We start from the raw sequence: 19,616 nt of genomic DNA, 5'->3' as shown, positions 1-19,616 counted from the left end.
TCCACCAATTGACTCCAAAAAGGTTCTAGGAGGTCCCCCATAAGCTAAAACAGCAATTTGGCAGGTTTTAGATGGCGAATGGTCGAAGTCAAATTTTTAAAGAGACAGTACATGATAAATTTCGATATTCGAATTTTCGATCTTTTTTCAAATTCGAATCGACTTTTGACTATTCCCTAGTCTAAAATGATTAAATCATCGTAATTTCAGTAAATTATCTCATTCCTATTTCTTTAAGTAGATTGAGGGATATTGTTTTTGATTACACTGCATACTTTCCCTGACAGATGAGAATGAAAAGCATTAGTTACCGTAAGTACTAATTCCTTGCTTGAAACAGAATATGCATTAAGTATTATTAAGAAAGTTACCACCATGTCCCTTGCCCTGGCTTTTAGCTGGCTCCAGGTTTGCCCCCCCCCATGGGATGCTGAAGTTTCTCTGGATTATATTATCTTTATATTGGACAAAATAACCTGTACAATACAACTATAAACTGTGCTTAGTCATGTACAAATACCTAACCTTTTTTCAGGCAACATGGTTATGCAATGGTTAACCTTGCAGCTCTGGAGTCCTGGGTTTAATTCAGGGCACTGTCTGCAAAGAGTTTGTATGTTCTAGGGATGCACCGAATCCACTATTTTGGATTCAGCCGAACCTCCAAATCCTTCACGAAAGATTCTGCCAAATACCGATCTGAATCCGCATATGCAAATTAGGGGTGGGAAGGGGAAAAACATTTTACTTCCTTGTTTTGTGACAAAAAGTCATGCCACTTTCCTCCCCGCCCCTAATTTGCATATGCAAATTTGGATTTGGTTCGGCCGGCCAGAAGGATTTGGCCGAATCCTGCTGAAAAAGGCCGAATCCCAAACCAAATCCTGTATTCCGTGCATCCCTAGTATGTTCACTCTGTGCTTGCATACATTTTCTCCCCTAATCTTCTAGAAACATACAGGCAAGCTAACTGGCTCTTGATAAAAATTATCCCTAGTATGTGTGAATGTGCTAGGGATCTAAGCTTGTAAGCTCCACCGGGTCAGTGTGAATGGTGTATAATCATTAAGTGCTGCAGAACATATCATATTTAAATAAAGGATTTTCATAATAATGTATGGTGTATATGTCTACCTGTAAATGTTGGATAGGAAAGAGCTTACACAACACAATCAACAGATGTCTGTTAGAAATTCCCATTCTGGTAGTAAGTGAAGCAAAAAACAACATAAAAAATAATTTGTTTTAAAGATGTTGCTCACAGTTAAAAGTAAACAACAATGACACACAATGTAATAATATGTTAGTAAAAAATAGGATTTTTAAAACAACATTTTCCAGAGAGAGAGCTCTTCTAGCCAGCATGCTTGTCTCTGTATACAAGCAGTTAGTCTATGGCTGGAGAATGCTATAATTATTTTTGAATTGCCTCTTCACTACAGGGTACTCAACAGGCAAACATTGTTTTACATTTTGGCTCATGCTGCTGCATTTAAAATTCCAGTGTTAGATACATTACCATTTGCATGAGAACTCCATTCCTTACACAGTGCTAATAATATTCAGCAGCACTGAGAATTCTGAAGAGACACACAGTTAAAATTTTAGATTTTCTATGCCACTAGCGGTGTCCATATTTGATCTACATGGGGCTTGAGGATACTCAAAGTGACAGTGAATATAGGGCCCCTTTGCACTAAACAGGAATGTGTATTTAAATGGAAATGAAATGGCACGAGAAGTATAAACTGTACATTCTTAAATGGATACTGTCATGGGAAAAAATTTTTTTTCAAAATGAATCAGTTAATAGTGCTGCTCCAGCAGAATTCTGCACTGAAATCCATTTCTCAAAAGAGCAAACAGATTTTTTTATATTCAATTTTGAATTCTGACATGGGGCTAGACATTTTGTCAATTTCCCAGCTGCCCCTGGACTTGTGCCTGCACTTTAGGAGAGAAATGCTTTCTGTCAGGCTGCTGTTTTTCCTTCTCAATGTAACTGAATGTGTCTCAGTGGGACATGGGATTTTACTATTGAGTGTTGTTCTTAGATCTACCAGGCAGCTGTTATCTTATGTTAGGGAGCTGCTATCTGGTTACCTTCCCATTGTTCTTTTGTTTGGCTGCTGAGGGGGAAAAGGGAGGGGGTGATATCACTCCAACTTGCAGTACAGCAGTAAAGAGTGATTGAAGTTTATCAGAGCACAAGTCACATGACTTGGGGCAGCTGGGAAATAGACAATATGTCTAGCCCCATGTCAGATTTCAAAATTCAATATAAAAAAATCTGTTTGCTCTTTTGAGAAATGGATTTCAGTGCAGAATTCTGCTGGAGCAGCACTATTAACCGATTCATTTTGAAAAAAAATGTTTTTTCCCATGACAGTATCCCTTTAACTCATGGCTTGCTGGATGTAATGAGCACATATTGTTCTGGTATGCATTGTTACTACACAAAGCTGTTTGCCTTGCCACGTTTTAACAGCATCCTTTATATTGATCATATTAACCACTCTAAGGGTAGACTACAGGGGTGTTTTCATTGCGATCCGACAGGCTGCGCAAAAACGCAGGTGTCAAGTCGGATGCGACAGTAATAAGATAAGATTCAGCGTCTGCATCCGACAGTCATGTCGAGTCGGATCAATGCTGCGACACAATCCGGCAATGCTATTGCTTACCTTATTTCCGTCGCATCCGACTTGACGCCTGCGAAAACGCCCATGTAGTCCTACCCTATATCTACTGAGGTTCAGGGGAGTACTATGATACTGTCTAGACACTATGTGATATGAAAACCCGATATCCAGAAAGCTTTTAATTATGGAAAGGCCATCTCTCCATTTTAAGCAAATAATTATATTATTACTTTTTCCTCTGTAATAAAAACAACAGTACCTTCTACTTGATTGTTACCAAGTTAGCTTAAATCCATATTGGTAGCAAAAAATCCTATTGGGTTTATTTAATGATTAAACATTTTTGGTAGATTTAAAGTATGGTGATCCAAATTACAGAAAGACCCCTTACCAAGAAACCCCCTAGCTCCTCTGCTGGCTATGGAGAAAAGTGGAACCCTGGAAATGATGGTGGCTAACACACATAATTTACAGCAATTATTATATCCATGTTATAGCTACCCACCAATTTTGCATACATATATAAATTGATCACCTTTGCTGTAACCTATAATAAGCTGTATAATGGAAAGACTCATTACCTCCATCTCTTTAGGGCATAATAAATAGAATAAAACAGGTTAGAACAGGGGTCCCCAACACAAACAAGAAAAAGACCATGGGGATGTCAAATAAGAGATGTGATTGGCTGTTTGGTAGCCCCTATATGGACTGGTAGCCTACAGGACTCTCTAGCAGTACATCTGGTTTTTATGCAACCAAAACTTGCCTCTAAGCAAGGAATTCGAAAATAAGCACCTGATTTTAAACCACTGCAGCAACCTTGGAGCAACATCCAAGGTGTTGGTGAGCAACATGTTGCTCGTTAGCTACTGGTTGGGGAACACTGGGTTAGAAGGATGGAAAACCTAACGGCCTTAGCGCATGGCACATCGTTAGCATCTGAAGAGGATTGGTTTATTATTGGTTTATTACAATGAGTTACAGGACCACAAATAACTACAGGCTTTGGATACAAGTGTTTTCATACTGGTCTCAAAGACTCAAAGGAGAGATAATGGGTTGTCCATTAAAGGGGATGTAAAGGCAAAAAAAAATAAAATCCCATTTTTATTTTTTTAATGAAAAAGAAATCTATCTCCAATATACTTTGAAAAATTTTTTTTTACCGTTTTTATAATAAAAATGTCTGTATGCAGTGAAATTCCCCCTTCGTTTTACTTGCTCTGACTGCTGCAGATAACTTCAGATGGTCCCTAACTGCTCTGCAGGGAAAGGATCATACTTTCAAACAGCAGGGTGAGCCACCCTACCTTACTTCCCAGCAAGCAGCTTTGTTTGTTTCCCTGTAAACAGCCGACAACTGTGTAGAAATTCGTATCCGCAGACTCAGTGCAGTCTGCATATTCTGATTATTCACCGGTATTGCTGTATCAGCTTCTCTGGCAGATATTATTTGACTTGTGCTGTTTTGATCATTTTTGACCATCCCTAAGCTTAACCTCCCAACTGAAGCCCAGACCACACTGAGCATGTGTATAGTCTTGGTCTTGCAAAGATGTGTATGAACGTTACAAGATGATGACCCCCTGCAGCCAACTTTGAAAGCATAAATCATGTATTTAATTAGGCTTCTGCTGCAGTAAATTCATGTGTATGTTAAGTATACAAAGTACAGTAAGAAGGGCCGGAGACTGTCCAAAAGGTGCACAGCTCCTCCGAATTCCTTAATTGCAGGTTCCGTATGGTACCACACAATGTAACCACCTATGTACAATTGTTATGTTTTAGATTCCCATGTATACATTATACAAAGAGACTTGTATGCTGCTTTCATGAATATGTTTTATTTATCTTTTTATGCAAATAAAAAACACAGTTGGAAAAAAAAAAATCGATTACAAAATTAATTTATATTTGCTTAGATTTATTTTTATTTTACAGTTCACAGCCAAAAGATGCAGTTCACCTCACGTTTGCCCCTGATAAAGATTTGCCAAAGAAAATACGGTACAATATGAGAGAACTGATTGCCAAATATCTGTATTTACAATTAATCAGCAATCTTACTAAATGATTGGTCTGGTTATACTGCCTATGTTTCTGAATATGTTGAATAATGCAGTTTTGTTCCTCTACCTTATTTTAGGTTAGCAGAGTACAGATTTCAAGCAGATCATCTTCGGAAAATCTGTTATTTACTTGGCGGGTTCAGCAATCTCACGCACTTCATGTTAGTATCCAAATCCACTATTGTAAAGAATAGTGTCTTGGTTCCTGCACATTTCATTCCACATTGTGCAACTAATACCCTGCACTAATCATTCCGCCCCTGCTCTCCTAATTCAGCACATTTGCTGGCCATTCTGTACTGCACTGCTCATCCTGCACTGTGTCATTTTCACCCTCACTTATCATTCTATACCGTCAGCATGTACTCAACACCCACACTGCCCATTCTGCACTGTGTAATTTGTATCCACACTAATTATCCTAACAAAGAAATCTCCAGCGCTCAGTCTACCTCTTGTTGTAGAACTAAAGCTGCTAGAAGCTTTAACATGCCAGTGCTTAAACCTGCATTAAAATATTGTCAGACTTTTTTTTACCTCTTTTTTTGTAAAATAAAATGCAAACATTTATACAGAATAAATCTGAGTGTTTGTAACTATTTTTGAATGCACAATGTTGTGTTCATTATTCACTTTCAGCACTCATTCTGTGCTTCATTTGTACTTTTTCGGTAAATCGCTTCCTGCGCCTGGGCTGCACATTCTGCAGTTAAATTTTTCTGTGTTTGTTCTACTAATTCTAACCCAGCATTAGTCATTCTTCTAAATCCCACGGCCAGTACCTTTTGGGGGAATGTAATGTGTTTCGCTAGCGTAAAAAACCTGCGTAAAGATGCAAACGTTACCGACCATGTTTGCGTCCTTTTTGACTGGTTAAAGACCTCAACCACTTCATCTCAAAGTTTGGCTTTTGCAATCATTCTCAACGCATGTAATTAAATTTCGCAAGCACATAGACTATTTAAATATTCTATAAATATTTAACGAAACTCCAGAGCAGGTGACTAAACATTTGCTTAGCGAAAATGCGCAGTGTAATATTTGCTAGCGAATGATTTTACATTGCGAGCAGTGCTAAACATTTGCAAAGACGCCATTTTAAATAACTCTTGCAACTTTTAATTACATTCCCTCTTTTGCACCTAAATCATTGCTTCTGCACTTTTATTAGATTTATACTATATGTATATATTAGATTTATACTATACCCAGATTGCCTACTCTGTTTGCATGCTGTCCATATTTTACACAACCTGCCTATTCTGTATGTGTAATGTTTATATTGTATCTGGTTTGCCCGTTTGCATATTTTGTGTATGTGATGTCATATTGCGTGTCTTATTTGTGTACATGCCTGATTTGCTTATTCTTGTGCTCTTCTTTTATGTAATGATTTTGTAATAATTTAAGCATTCTACATTCATACTCATTGTGCAATTTCAAATCTCATTTCTTTCTGTGAGCAGTATAGACTTATGTCTTTTTCTCTTTCTTTTCTCACCTGTGTTGCTTATTCCAAACCCTATACAAGCTCTATCTAAAATATTCTATACATGCTATACAAGGTTCAGTGGCTCTTGCTCCTTATTTACTTGGAACACTTGTCCTTGCTCGTTAATTGTGTATTCCCATTGGTATGTTATTTCTCTGTTGTACATTTGCCTTTTGTTATGGCAGTCACACATTATAAATTAATAGACTGCTTTATATTTACAGATCAAAGAACAGCAACATTAACCTTGATGTCTTGGGGGATTTCCTAGGAGTCCTTTCAGGAAAGCCCCATGATTTTATCATAAGGTGAGCAACAAACTGAATAACAACAATTGTTATTTATAGTAGTAGTATTGCTGTGTTTCATATGAAAGAATTGCTCATTCTGTATTTAGGCTAATCTAAATATAGGTATAGTTAATTTACCATCTCTGGTGTTTTAATTAAAGGAAAATGTTTTCCCCCAATAACAGTAAATGATAATATAATGGATTTTACATTCTGTACTAATATGTAATGATGGTTATGTTAGCAAAGGGTATTGTATACCAACAAGCTGTATTAGACATTACTGTTTTCTAAGGAACTGCAGCCTACAATGACACTGCAGATGAAGCATAAGCTGCTAAAACAACTCCGGCTGTTGGTCCTTGGCTCCATTGTATGGCAAATGGAGAGTGGGCAAAGACTCTGCTTTTTATTGCACTGGTATGATACATTTCCTGTGCTTCACTGTGATTGGTTTGTTTGTACATCTTTGTCATTATGCACAAAAGCATGAGTTTTTACCAGACCAGTGATGCCTAACTTGGATCACTAATATATAATAATAATAATAATACAACTAATAATTTATAACTTCCACTGTTCTCTGACCCAGCCAGCTGATTTATTTTATGGAAACAATACAATTTATTTACCTTTACAACAGTATATAAATGCATATTAGTTATAGATAGGAATAAGGTTGGCTTAGATATAAGCCACTTATAATAAGTGAGAATACATTAATAGTGGATTTGTAGAATTGGCCATTTAAAATTAGATTAGATAAAATTGTGCAGTGTGTAGTAGTGAATACATCAAATGTCAAATAAAATTAGAATATAGTAAAAGCAAGGTGGTAACTATAACAGAATTAACAGAATATGGTAGAAACATAGAGGGGTGCCCAACATTATTACATTTAGATCTTGGTAGATACACATAGACAAATAGAGGCAGAGTGTGTAGATACAATAAAATGTGTATGCTAATAGATATCAGTTGGCTATAGCCATCCTAAAAGATTACAGAAGGTGAACAAAACACATACACATTTTTAGGCAAGTATAAATAAATGAATAAGAATATTTAGTATGTGTTTGATCATCTGTGGATCCTAAAGTGATTGTATTAATAATGAGAACATTCATTGTTTGTTTATGTTATATTGATTCTAAATGGTTGGAAAATGCCATTGAATGAAAACCTTATCTGGCTGAGGATGCATGGTCATGCATTTGATTTTTGTTTCTACCATTATCTGTTAATAGTTATATTTACTACCTAGTTTTAACTATATTTAACTTTTATTTGGCATTTGATGTATTAACTACTACACACTATCCTGTAGTGATGTATTAATAATGAGAATATTCACTGTTTGTTTATGTGACATTGATTCTAAAGGGTTAAAAAATACCATTGGATGAGAATCTTATCTGGCTCAGGATGTAGTGCTTGTCAGATATGTCTGTATGGCCAGGCATTTGGTTATTTGGGCACCAATATACATATAAAGCATGATTGAAACCACAAAATAAAAGGTCAAACAGGTAGATATCTTTTGATAATAATTATAAGATTTTATTCAATGCTTCAATCCCAAACCAGGACCTTCATCAGGATCAGAAACAACACCACCCACAAACAAACCTATATACCCCTTTCAAGGTGGCTGCTAAACAGTTTCTAGGCAACAGTGTATGCAGACAGCACATGTGTTAGAGCTGCTACTTCAATGACAGAGATAATTAATTTATCACTGTTAGGGGACAAATTATAACATTTTGTTGAAGGAGTAGCGATAGTAAAACATGCAGGGAGAGTGCATACAGTGGAAATAGAGCCGGTGTGGCTCACTGATTAGTTATTTTGGAGTATATGGAGATTTTTTAAATAGGACCTCTATAACCTGTCAGAATAAAAGAAAAAGGGGCCTGTTTGCTCACTTGATCATTCTTCCAAAAAAATTATTTTGTTATTTTGTTATTAACCAATTTATTGTAGTTTGCCACACGTGACAGTCATCACAGCACTCAGGAAAGCTTCTGTGCAAAGAAATGTCATGGTAAATTTAGCAACACAGCAGCAGTTCCTCTGTGCAATTCCCCACTGAAAAGAGCTAAAAACTATCATTTATCATCACAATGCCAAAGTGCTCAGAAGAGCACTTAGAATATAATTAAATTAATTTCCTTTTAATGAATGTTCATATTTATATTTGGTTATACTAAATACTATAGTATACTATATTGTAGGCTCACGTATACTAAGCTCACAGATAATGTTTGTCAAAAGGCTGTGCTCTACCAACATTATTCTCATTGCATTGCAGTATTGATGAACAGTGGGTGAGAGGACAGAATGTTATTTCACTGATAGATAAAATCACTAAGACGTGTGCCAATGTTGGAGCAATTCAGTAAGTATAAAATGTCAGAGATTTCATTGTTTCTCATTAAGACAGCAGATGTCTTGTACCAATAACATACTGAGGCAGCTGCACCAGACTTGTCACAGGCATGCAAACAACCTAAAGGAAGGGATGGAGTTATTGGAAGAACTATGATGACACAATAGAGGAATGCTTAAAAAATACTCGTGATTTTAGTCACCTATATGATCAGTCAGTAAATACCTCATGTTGGACAACTGCAGTAAGACCAAAAAAAACAAAATTCTGAAAAGGGTTTTTTTTTTACAAAGTGCAAAAATATGGATGAAAACTTCTATATTTTTCACTCTTTGAACCCTGCCCTTTTATGAATTGTCACTGGTCTCATAGTAAATGACCCCTAAAAAATTTGTCTGCTTTGTAAACCCCACCATTTGGTAGTTTATTAGTATGGAAACTGTTAATTCTGTGAATTTTGTATGTTCCTGTATGTTCTGTAGATTTTCTAAAAACCTGAAAATGTACCATATTGTGTTTTGCATCTAGCATAAACAAACACAAAGTGAAAATAAAGTTAAAAGGAAGTGGAGACTCCCTTCATAGAAGGTAAGAATTGCACAGGTCAAAGCAGTTTATAATCTCAGTAGGCAATTTCAATGACTTATATTAACAAAACATATACTGCATAACTACAAAATACAATAACTCAAGGGAACATTTAGCATGTCTCGTTATATCAAATATAGAACAGGAGAATCCCCTAACACTTTGTAACTTTCAAACTGGAAAAGTTAAGGAATAATTTATATTAATGTCAAGAACTGGATGAGGAATGAGGAAAACAGTATCCCATACTGAGAACTGACATTTCCTTGTGGTGGTTTCTTTTCAGTTCTGTTACATGTTGTGAAGAGCTGGTGTCACTAAGGTAAATTGTTTTTTTTTTTTTACTAAATCAAGCAGCCAGTCCCCACTCAAGGGAAGAATATATATATATATATATATATATATATATATATATATATATATATATTACTGTATCATTATTGTCATATACAGATATATGTTTTTAGTGAATCTCATAAGATACATTTTTAAATAATAAAATACACCAGTGTGGCCTTAGAGATATCATGTTTGGTCATCTGTGTAAATGGATGCCCAGTTTATATTTGGGAAATATATATATTTGAAACATCTTGCTGTGTGACCTCTTTATGTAGACTGTCTAGCTAAATAAGTGACATTTATTTCTAAACAGTCTCCATAGGCAATGTACACAGCATAGGAAAAAATATAAATATCCAAAAGGAATATGCAGTAAACAGCCTTTCCTAAAACCACTGTTTAAAATAAACAGTCTATATAAACATTCCATAAAGCATATTACTTCCCTACATATTACTTCCATATATATGTCATACATGTTTTACTGACTCCAAAGTTTTAAAGGAGAACTAAACCCTTAAAAAAGAATATGGCTAGCAATGCCATATTTTATATAATGAACTTATCTGTTTCAACAGTTTCAGCTTCTCAATAGCAGCAATGATTCATAACTTCAAACTTGTCACAGGGGGTCACCATCTTGGAAGCTCTGCGACACTCACATGCTCAGTAGGCTCTGAGCAGCTGTTGAGAAGCAAAGCTTAGGGGTTGTTGCAAATTATCAAGCAGAGATTGGCCAGTAATATAAGATGATGCTACATGGCTGATTATTAAATTCTGATGCTAGTTGCACTGGTTTCTGTGCTGCCATGTAGTAATTATCTGTATTTACTACTGTATGTAGTAATCAGCCTTATATTGTGACATTTATATTCTATATATACAGCATATTGTGCATTGGCCCCGACAGTAGCACAGAGCATGTGCAGTGAATTAGCAGAAAAGAAGATGGGGAGCTACTGGGGCTTCTTTGGAGGCACAGATCTTCCCTGCTAAAAGGCTGTGGTTGCCTTGGGTTGGTACAGAAGCCCAAAACATAATGTACAACATTTCTAGCCTACTTCTTTAGTAAATCTTTAGTTTTCCTTTAATGTATCTATGAGTAAAACAGGGTCCCTAAAAAAGTATTGGTTTGTGGCTCATGAAGTTCCAACTATGCCAAAGCCATCCTCATGCCAACAGGCCACAAAGATTCCTTTCTAAATGAAAAGTTTAAGTAGTGTTAGTGTGGAAGCAGCAAAACCATATTGCATTTGCAATGAAATTGAGCAAATTGAGGAATGACAATATAATGTACTGTTGCCCTGCACTGGTAAAACTGGTGTTTTTGCTTCAAAAACACAACTAAACAAGCTGCTGTGTAGCCATGTGGGTAGCCATTCAAGCACAGGATTCACATGACAGATAAGGTCTTAAGAATTCCATTGTATTCTACAGCTTATTTGTTATCTGCTGTTTAACATGTGCCTTTTCTCCTTTTTCAACTTTGAATGGCTGCCCCCATGGCTACAGCAGCTTGTTTGTATAAACTATAGTAGTAATCTTGCTGACGCAAACACACCGATTGTAACAGTACAGAACAATCAGTACATTATATTTTTATTACTTTAGTATGCTTTCATTTTTTGGTGTTAGCTAAAAAAATGCCTTCAAAAATCGTTGCAAATAAGGGACAGCTTTGTCATCTTTCCTTTTTGGTGCTAACCTATACATACCTGTTTCTGCAGGATTTTAATGCATTATAAGAGGAGGTTTCTGGTCGAATAGTAAATAAGTATTACTGCAGGATACAGATAATAAGGAAGTGCCAAGCTTCAAAATAAAAACTCAGAGAAAGAAAATAAATTGTAAAATTATTCAGAATAAAATTCAGACCTATTGCATTTCCCATTTCCTTCTCTTATTTCCTTAGCACTTACACCTGCTGTCTCATTAGTCTTTAATATTGCTTGTATTTAAGAATATGTTTTTATGAAAATAAACTTTTTTATGTTTGATATTGATGTAAGCAAATAATTATTTGTACACCTATTCATTCACCAGGCTTAATCACTGTGAACTGGAAGAACAACATGTTTCACTCCTCAGTCCAATAATCATGCAATGTACAAATCTCTGCGAACTTAAGTAAGAACACTTCACGATCAAGTTATAAATATTTTGAGGTATATGTATCCCATCACTGTGAGCAATAGGGAATTGCATCTATTTCTTTTGTACTGTCATTAAACACACATATGTACACAAACCTAGACATACTCTCAATACATACAATATCATGCTTAACTGAACTCTATAAGCTGATTTTAATGTAAAGTGCATACGCCTATACAGACCTATCAATACACTCTTACATCTAAAACCCTAAAATGCACCTCGACATTTAGTTAGCAAATAAGGAATAAACAACAGGAGGAGGAAGAGAGTGGACCAAATGGAAGATGTGCTATGCTGGCAGGTTGTAGCAAGAGGAAAAAAGTGGTGAATGGGTCTGATTTATAGAAAAAGTAGGTGCAAGGGAGGGAACTTGCATCTACAGGAAGGGTCAACCCATTGTTTTCAGGCAACTGTGAACCCCCAGTTCCTGTTATTGTGCAAAATGAAGGAAATGGAAGATTGGGGGGCTTTGGAGACTAAAAGACAACTACCATTCCACAGTCACTAGCACTATCTTCATACAATTCTTTCTAAATTGTACAGCAGTTTCTAGATTGACAGTTTTCAATAGGGACCAATTTGTGTTACTTTTAGGCAGAGTTGGTAGGAAGTAGAATCGTTTGGTTTGATACACACAGGGCTGATCCTATCAAATGTGGGGCCCAATTGGGACCATGTTGGCGGGGCCCCTAGACAAAGTGTTGCTGGCTACTGACACACCAAGTATTTAGGAAAATAAGGGCATACAGGCACAAAATAGAAAGGAAAGGGGCAGACAAGGTAAGAGATTGAGAGGGATGAAATAGGGGCACACAGTGTAAGAGAGAAAGGGAGGAAATAGGAGAGTGGACTGGGCCAATTAGTTTGGGGCAGGCTGGGCCAATTCAGCTTGGGAGCAGGCTTGGTAGGATTGGGGGCAGGCAGGGCCTATCAAGGTTGGAGGAAAGCTGGGCCTATGAGAGTTGGGGGCAGGCTAGACCTATGGAATTGGGGGATAGGCTGGCTTATCAGAGTTGGGGGAGGGCTGGACCTATGGATTTGGGGATGGGCTGGACTCTCAAAGTTGGGGGCAGGCCAGGCAGCATCATGTGCTGAGGGAAATATTATCTGTGCTGCCCTGTGGTGAGGGGCCCCCAGAGGTGTGGGGCCCTGTTGGGCCCAATTGGTCCAATAGGCCTAAGGCCGGCTATGGATACACAGGACCTTTGGTACACTGTAACCATATTTCAATTGTTGCGGCCCTTGAGGAACACACAAGCCACATCAACATGCAAAAAAAAAACTTGCTGCAGCTTCTGACCAATCATTATGTGGGGGTAATGTAATAAAAGCTGCAACTACCCAAAGCAACCAGTCAGCAGGTAACATTTCAAACACATCTGTGGGAGCAACACTGAGCCACTGTTTAGCAATCCCTGTTTTAGGTCTAGATTAATATTGGAGAGGGATTGGAGGGGTAGTATATCCCCTTGTTCAACATGAATTCAATTAATAGGGATGAATATACTTTTTGCCTATTGTTTTAATCATGAAAAATCTATACTGTGTGTTATTTCTTGAATTAAACAGGACATCAGGGAAACCTATTTGGTTCTTGCGAGGTATTACTAGATGAACAGTGCCAGGCAACCCAGCTGTACAACCCCACCTCTGATCTGCCCTAGCCCCATTCCTGATCTACCCAGCCCCATCTCCTTTCCATTGCATCTTACCCCTGTGGAATTAATGGCTGTGGAAGTTAAGGGGAAACATATGTTCAGCACAAGCCATATTTGCACTCATGTCGAACAAAAGGGTATACTGCACAGAGCCTTGTTTTTTCCACCACCTAAATAAGTTTGCAGATAATCATTTTAGTGCAGCATTACAGTCCATAGATACTGTAACTACAGTTCTTAATGACACAGCTATTCTTATCATTTTCCCATAGTTTCTCAAATAACTGTATTGGAGATGAAGGAGTCCATATCTTTTCTGATTTGCTGATTTCACTGCCCTTACTGAATACTATTGTGTAAGTAAGAAAATACAGTATTTTATCTATGTCACAGCCATTTGTGGAAAAATATTACCCTGAATAGATAAACATTGTCAGAAACATCAATAACCACACAGCCTATCTGATTATAATTTGTTAGGAAAATTCATAGAATGACCTAAAACCCCTCATAAAAATCCATGTTATTTATTTGCATTACAACCTGACATCCCATGGAGATTTATTTGCAATGACAGATTTGTAGCCCTCCCACCCCATGAGCACCCAGGCCTTCTTCAATAAATCTGTAGAAGGAACATTTTTTTCAGTGCCCATCTTCCCCATGTCCAGATATATGTGAATGTTCTAAAACTCTTTAATTAGACTATAGCCTCAGCAAATATGAGGGTTACATGGAAAGAGTCCTTACTGCATTATATATACAGTGACAGTCAGTGGCATAACTAGATGTTACTCGGCCCCACAGCAAAATAATTTTAGGGCCCCCTAAATATCCAGAGGTTGTCCTGTTTTACCAATATATGTTGAAATGGCTCATTAATTGAGCCTCATTGGGCCCCCTATATCTCCCGGGCCCCCTGCAGCCGCAGGGTCTGCTTCCTGTGTAGTTACGTCCTTAGTGACAGCTCTCCTTACATAGATGGTCAAGATGTGGTTCCTCTAAACTAAAGCATGAGTCAGAAATTTTTAGTACAGCAGCATTCAGAACAGAAACCATAAAACTTTCAGAACAGCAGCCCTCCAATGGAAACGTTGTACAGAGTCTTCCTGTTTAAGCAGTTTTGATTTTCCCTTCAGTGTAGGATAACGAGTCATGACTCAAAATGTGTTTGTTATAGTCTAAATAACAAATTAAAAAAAAAAACAAATACAAAAAGTATTGTAGAAGTGATACCTATATTGGCTAACAATAAAAATACATTGCAAGCTTTCAGAGCACCAAGGCCCCTTCATCAGGCAAAATATAAATGAAAGCTATAAAGGCACAGAATATATTCTGTTAGATCAGTGAAAGTATTCATGGGCAAATAAATTAGGAAGTTACAGATAGATAGAGATCAATCAAGAGTTTGGGAAAACTTTTTCTGTTATTGGATTTTATTTTGTGACATTTTTTTTACATGCTTTCATTGCAGGTTAGAATCTGTAGGAATGTCACATGTTGGCATGTCCCACATTACTGAAGGACTAAGGAATTGCATATCTCTTCAAAGTATCAAGTGAGTTTGTGCTAAATCATAAAACCACCTAGGACATTGTGCTTTCTTTCTCTAATCTTCTATAATCTTCACATTGGCCTTTATAATGTGTGCATTGCTGGGTTCACTATAAGATCTGCTTGTTTGATGGGGTCTCCATTTTTTATGATTTGTCATAAAATAGTAGGCTAGATTAAGGTAATCCTGATATTCAGTCCTTTTGCCAATGTTTCACATCAGGGTCCTGTGCAGATCTGCACAGCCCAGTGAGACCGTCAGCCAACAAGCCCTGAACAGACATTGTGTGTCTTCAATGAGACTATCATTTTTGTACTAGGATTCAACTGATTGCTAAATCCACCATAAGTAAATTGCATTATATGCCATATATGGGTACATGTTTGTTTTGGTATAGTTGTTATCCATCCTTCTGATTGACAGATCAAGTTCTGATTGACAGATCAAGTGGCCATGATAGACATAAGACACCACAAAACACAATAGCACAGCATGAATTTCAATGAAAGAGGTGTGATTATGATTTATTTAACTTAAATGATTGAAGGAAATGTCACTTGTTGAGCCATCTGTGCCAAATGTCTAGATAAAGTTTGTTTCATCTGTACCACTGAAGTCATGAAACAGAAATCTTGCAGTTTTCCATGCTGATATTATATATTCTATAAATAATAGGGATTGCATCAGCCTTTGAGAAACAGCTATGAAAAAAAAAGAAACGTCTGCAGTGAATGAATAAGCCTTTCATTGTGATTAATTACAGGAAAAATCCAGACAGCAATGTTGCCTAAATTCTTTCATAGGTCAGCTGTGCAATAGTTGCTCATACTTATTAAACACGCAGAAAAACAATAGATGATTTTTCTTGGGTTTTGTGCTTACTTAAATAGTCGAAAGCATGAATTCTCTTTAAAAAATTACTACCACTTACCCTTTCATCTTTTCAGTTTATCAGGAAATATTATTGGGGAGGAGGGGGCAATTGCTTTGGCAAATCTGCTGCCTGAGAAGAGGAACCTCTGCTTCATAAAGTAAGTAATAGAAAACTACTATGGTTGGTTTCAATGGATAGCTGGAGCTGGCATAAATGCTATGCATTCAAAAATCGGAAATGAGCATGCTCCCATGGACTTATATTAAATTAAATATATTAAATCCTGTGTTACATTGTAGTGGAATGCACAAATATCACTCAATAAACAGTTAAAAACACAAGTTCAAAAACCTGAATGGATATATAAAATATGATGTAGTGCAAAAGCCTACATTTTAAAGCTCCCATGTAGAAATGTGGGTTCTGAGTGCACATTCCCCAGACCTATAGCATTAGGAGGTAATTTATATCCATATAAACAGCAGTCAATCACAGATCCGACAAACAGGTGGGAATAAAAGTAAAGATTTTTTTTTATTACAAAAGCATTGAACAAAAAACCTTGATGGTGCTGGCTGCCATAAAAGTTCCAATATTTGTATATAGTGAGCAAGATTTAGGCCTTGATTAATTAGCTATTTTAAAGAAATGCACTGCTACAATATAAAACCACAACTAACAGAGTTCATATTGGTTTTAGGAGGTAGTTTAGTTTCTGTTTTAGAAGGAAAATTTGCTATCATGGCTCATCTCTTGCTAACTCAATGGCAGTCTAATTATCAATCTGCTGGGAAATACCACTTCAAGTGTAGAATTCAATCCCCTTGAGAAAAGGAAATAAAGCTGGAAAATGGAAAAATATTAAATCCACATCCTAATTGGTTAATTGCCAGTTAATTAAAATGCATATTTCCTGACTGCACAGAAGACAATCTGCAATCTGCAGAATGTATCTTAACTGCTAATTAGCCATCACATAGAATGAACACATGTCCGTGTATTTTTAGATTGCAAGTTCTAATGAGCAGTGCCCTCTTTCCATCCTTTATCATTCAGTATTTACCCCTCATCTAGTTGAGTATATGTGATCTGGCCTAGTATGTATCCTATGTTTTCTGCCCTATGTTTTTATTATTTTATATTATTTTTTCACTTTGATACCATTTCAAAGCGGTAGCCAACTAACCAGGATAATTAATTAATGACAAAAATTCCAAATGGATTTCTGCAGTTTACCAAAACGTTTTTTTTTTCACAGACACTTCAGATTTTCTGTATCCCATTATACCTTAATTAGGTGCCCAACCCTTTTTTGAAATCACTAAAGCTTATTGTATCACACTGTTTACAATGTATTGATGTGTCTTATGATTTCTAATTCTTCTAGCATCTCACGGTGCTTTTCTCTTACCTGTGATGGAGGACGACAATTTATCCAGGGACTTTCAAAATGCCCTGAGCTGCAAGAGATATAGTAAGCAGATTATTGTAACCACTCCTCAGATTTTAAAGCCATTGGACAGCTTTTTCTTGATCACTGGCTTTCTCTTTCATTCTGTAATTAATAAATGGATTGATAGGGGAATTTCCAGCAATGTACAAAGGGTTCACCATGAATCATTGAGTCATGGGTAATGACACGCTGCCCCTCTCTGGGCAGAAATGGGCTGTTGCCCATACAGAAACTATGGTGGAAACTAAGGTTTGCTTGAAGCTGTAATGAAGTGGCCCATATCTGGTGTACATTAGAATGTTATTTTCACTGCCCAGTTAGTATACAGTGCAGAAAAGGTCAAGATTAAGCTTCCCACCCTCTGACTTTGTTATTTTTTTTTATTGTCCAGTTTAGATTCGGTGGAACTTGATCACACTTGTCTTTCGATGTTATGTCATGGCATGCTACAAATGCCTTTATTACAAATATTGAGGTAATTTCGAAGATTTCATCACACAGCTGTAGTAACATGTTGTACATACACAATCGCGTAATACAAATGTCATTTTGTTTAAGTCCCTTGTTTGCTGCTGTTTTTGTTCAAACAAAACAGTATATATTCAGCTTTGGCATCTCTAAGAGCCAAAGCACAATTTTGTGACCCTAAGAAATAATTCCAAATTGTATTCTATCGGGTTAGTGGAGCAAAATAAAGTTATTTAGCCTTTTATTAAGCAGCTTTCCAGTTTGCAATTTTAGCAATCTGGTTGCTAGGGTCCAAATTACCCTAGCAGCCGTGCATTGATTTGAATAAGGGACTGGAATATGAATAGGAGAGGGTCTGAATAGAAAGATGAGTAATAAAAATAGTAATAATATTTGTATAATATTTGATCCCCCCACCCCCATTTGAAAGCTGGAAGAAGAATGCGAAAAATTAAAAAACTATAAAAAAAAATGAAGACCAATTGAAAAGTTGCTTTATCCATTCTATTGAATGCTAAAAGTTAACTTAAAGATGAACCACCCTTTTAAAGAAGGATTAAGCTGCCATCAGAATCAGTAAAAACTAGTTAAAGCTCAACTTTATAAGACACCCCCACATAAGCATTTGTGGAAAGCATTTTTAACATCCACATGTAAAGCAATGCCTCTACTGCATGCCTCAGTCATTTCTATACTCTTACAGTCTTTTTTTGGCTTCAGTTTAAGCTGCAATCCCATCAAGGATGTTGGAGCTAAAATGCTTTCTGGAGTTTTACCCAGTATGAAGAACTTAAGAACCATCAAGTAGGTTCTGCATTTTAGATTTCTTTGACATGTTTATTTTGCTCACAGTTTTATCAGTAGTTGTTTAACCCTCTCAAGCTGCCAATATAGCGGTTGCAACAGCATGTTCAGTTATAAATTTGTCAGTCTACGCGCAGACATTCGAAGTCAATAAAAAATGGTCAATATGAGATCAGAATGTGATCCTTATGTCTAGGTGTATTTTGCCTTTACTGACTGATTCAAATAATGTGACCTATATAAATAAATGGTATTTAAGTGGACCACATGGATAAGCATTTGTAATCAAATTATTCATTTACTTAGACATCTATAGTAAAAGAGTAAATTACATACTGATAATCTGTGTCCAGAAAAGTTTCCCTGACATGCTAGAAGGCTAGAGCTTTCAAGTTTATTCTACTTAATTATTCATTGATGAGGAGCTGGGCGTGAGAACGGCACAGTCTCAAAGGAAAACTCAAGACAGGGCATCAGATTATACTTAGACTTATATGTTCAACCTTGGCACTGTGAGCTGTGACATTGAAAGCACTGCAGTATTCTTATGTATTGAATAACACCAGCTCTGTATTCCGATTTTGCAGCCTTTCTCAGACCAACATTGGCCCTTTGGGAGCATTAACAGTTGCAAAAGCACTAGGAAGCTGTGGATCTGTGGAAGAATTACTGTAAGTTCAATGTCATGTTTATTGTTACCTCCTTGCAGCGATTACGCTCTGAACTGAAATTAACTACTAGTTTCATGATGAATAATATCATCTAGTTTTGCTGCTTAGTGATAAAAAGGCAAAAACAAAATTGTGTGTTTATTATCTATTGTTTATAA

General features: G+C 36.6%; 1 protein-coding gene across 4 annotated transcripts in view; it reads left to right on the top strand.

Annotated features, from left to right (window-relative positions):
• The window catches only part of LOC108713498 (protein NLRC5-like), a 96,042-nt gene that overhangs the window by 62,000 nt on the left and 14,426 nt on the right, over positions 1-19,616 (top strand). For all 4 annotated transcript variants that reach the window (XM_041590146.1, XM_041590144.1, XM_041590147.1 and 1 more), the window contains exons 28-41: positions 4,587-4,652; positions 4,792-4,875; positions 6,431-6,514; positions 8,808-8,894; positions 9,414-9,473; positions 9,760-9,795; positions 11,859-11,942; positions 13,903-13,986; positions 15,108-15,191; positions 16,136-16,219; positions 17,450-17,536; positions 17,907-17,990; positions 18,704-18,787; positions 19,375-19,458. In XM_041590146.1, the coding sequence (XP_041446080.1) occupies positions 4,587-4,652; positions 4,792-4,875; positions 6,431-6,514; positions 8,808-8,894; positions 9,414-9,473; positions 9,760-9,795; positions 11,859-11,942; positions 13,903-13,986; positions 15,108-15,191; positions 16,136-16,219; positions 17,450-17,536; positions 17,907-17,990; positions 18,704-18,787; positions 19,375-19,458 (1,092 nt within the window). The remainder of the gene's footprint in view (positions 1-4,586; positions 4,653-4,791; positions 4,876-6,430; positions 6,515-8,807; positions 8,895-9,413; positions 9,474-9,759; positions 9,796-11,858; positions 11,943-13,902; positions 13,987-15,107; positions 15,192-16,135; positions 16,220-17,449; positions 17,537-17,906; positions 17,991-18,703; positions 18,788-19,374; positions 19,459-19,616) is intronic.

Source organism: Xenopus laevis, chromosome 4L (genome assembly GCF_017654675.1).
Source record: "Xenopus laevis strain J_2021 chromosome 4L, Xenopus_laevis_v10.1, whole genome shotgun sequence".
NCBI classification, from domain to species: Eukaryota; Metazoa; Chordata; class Amphibia; order Anura; family Pipidae; genus Xenopus; species Xenopus laevis.
Note: the sequence above shows the minus strand (reverse complement) of the source record. Positions and strands in the feature narration are given on the sequence as shown.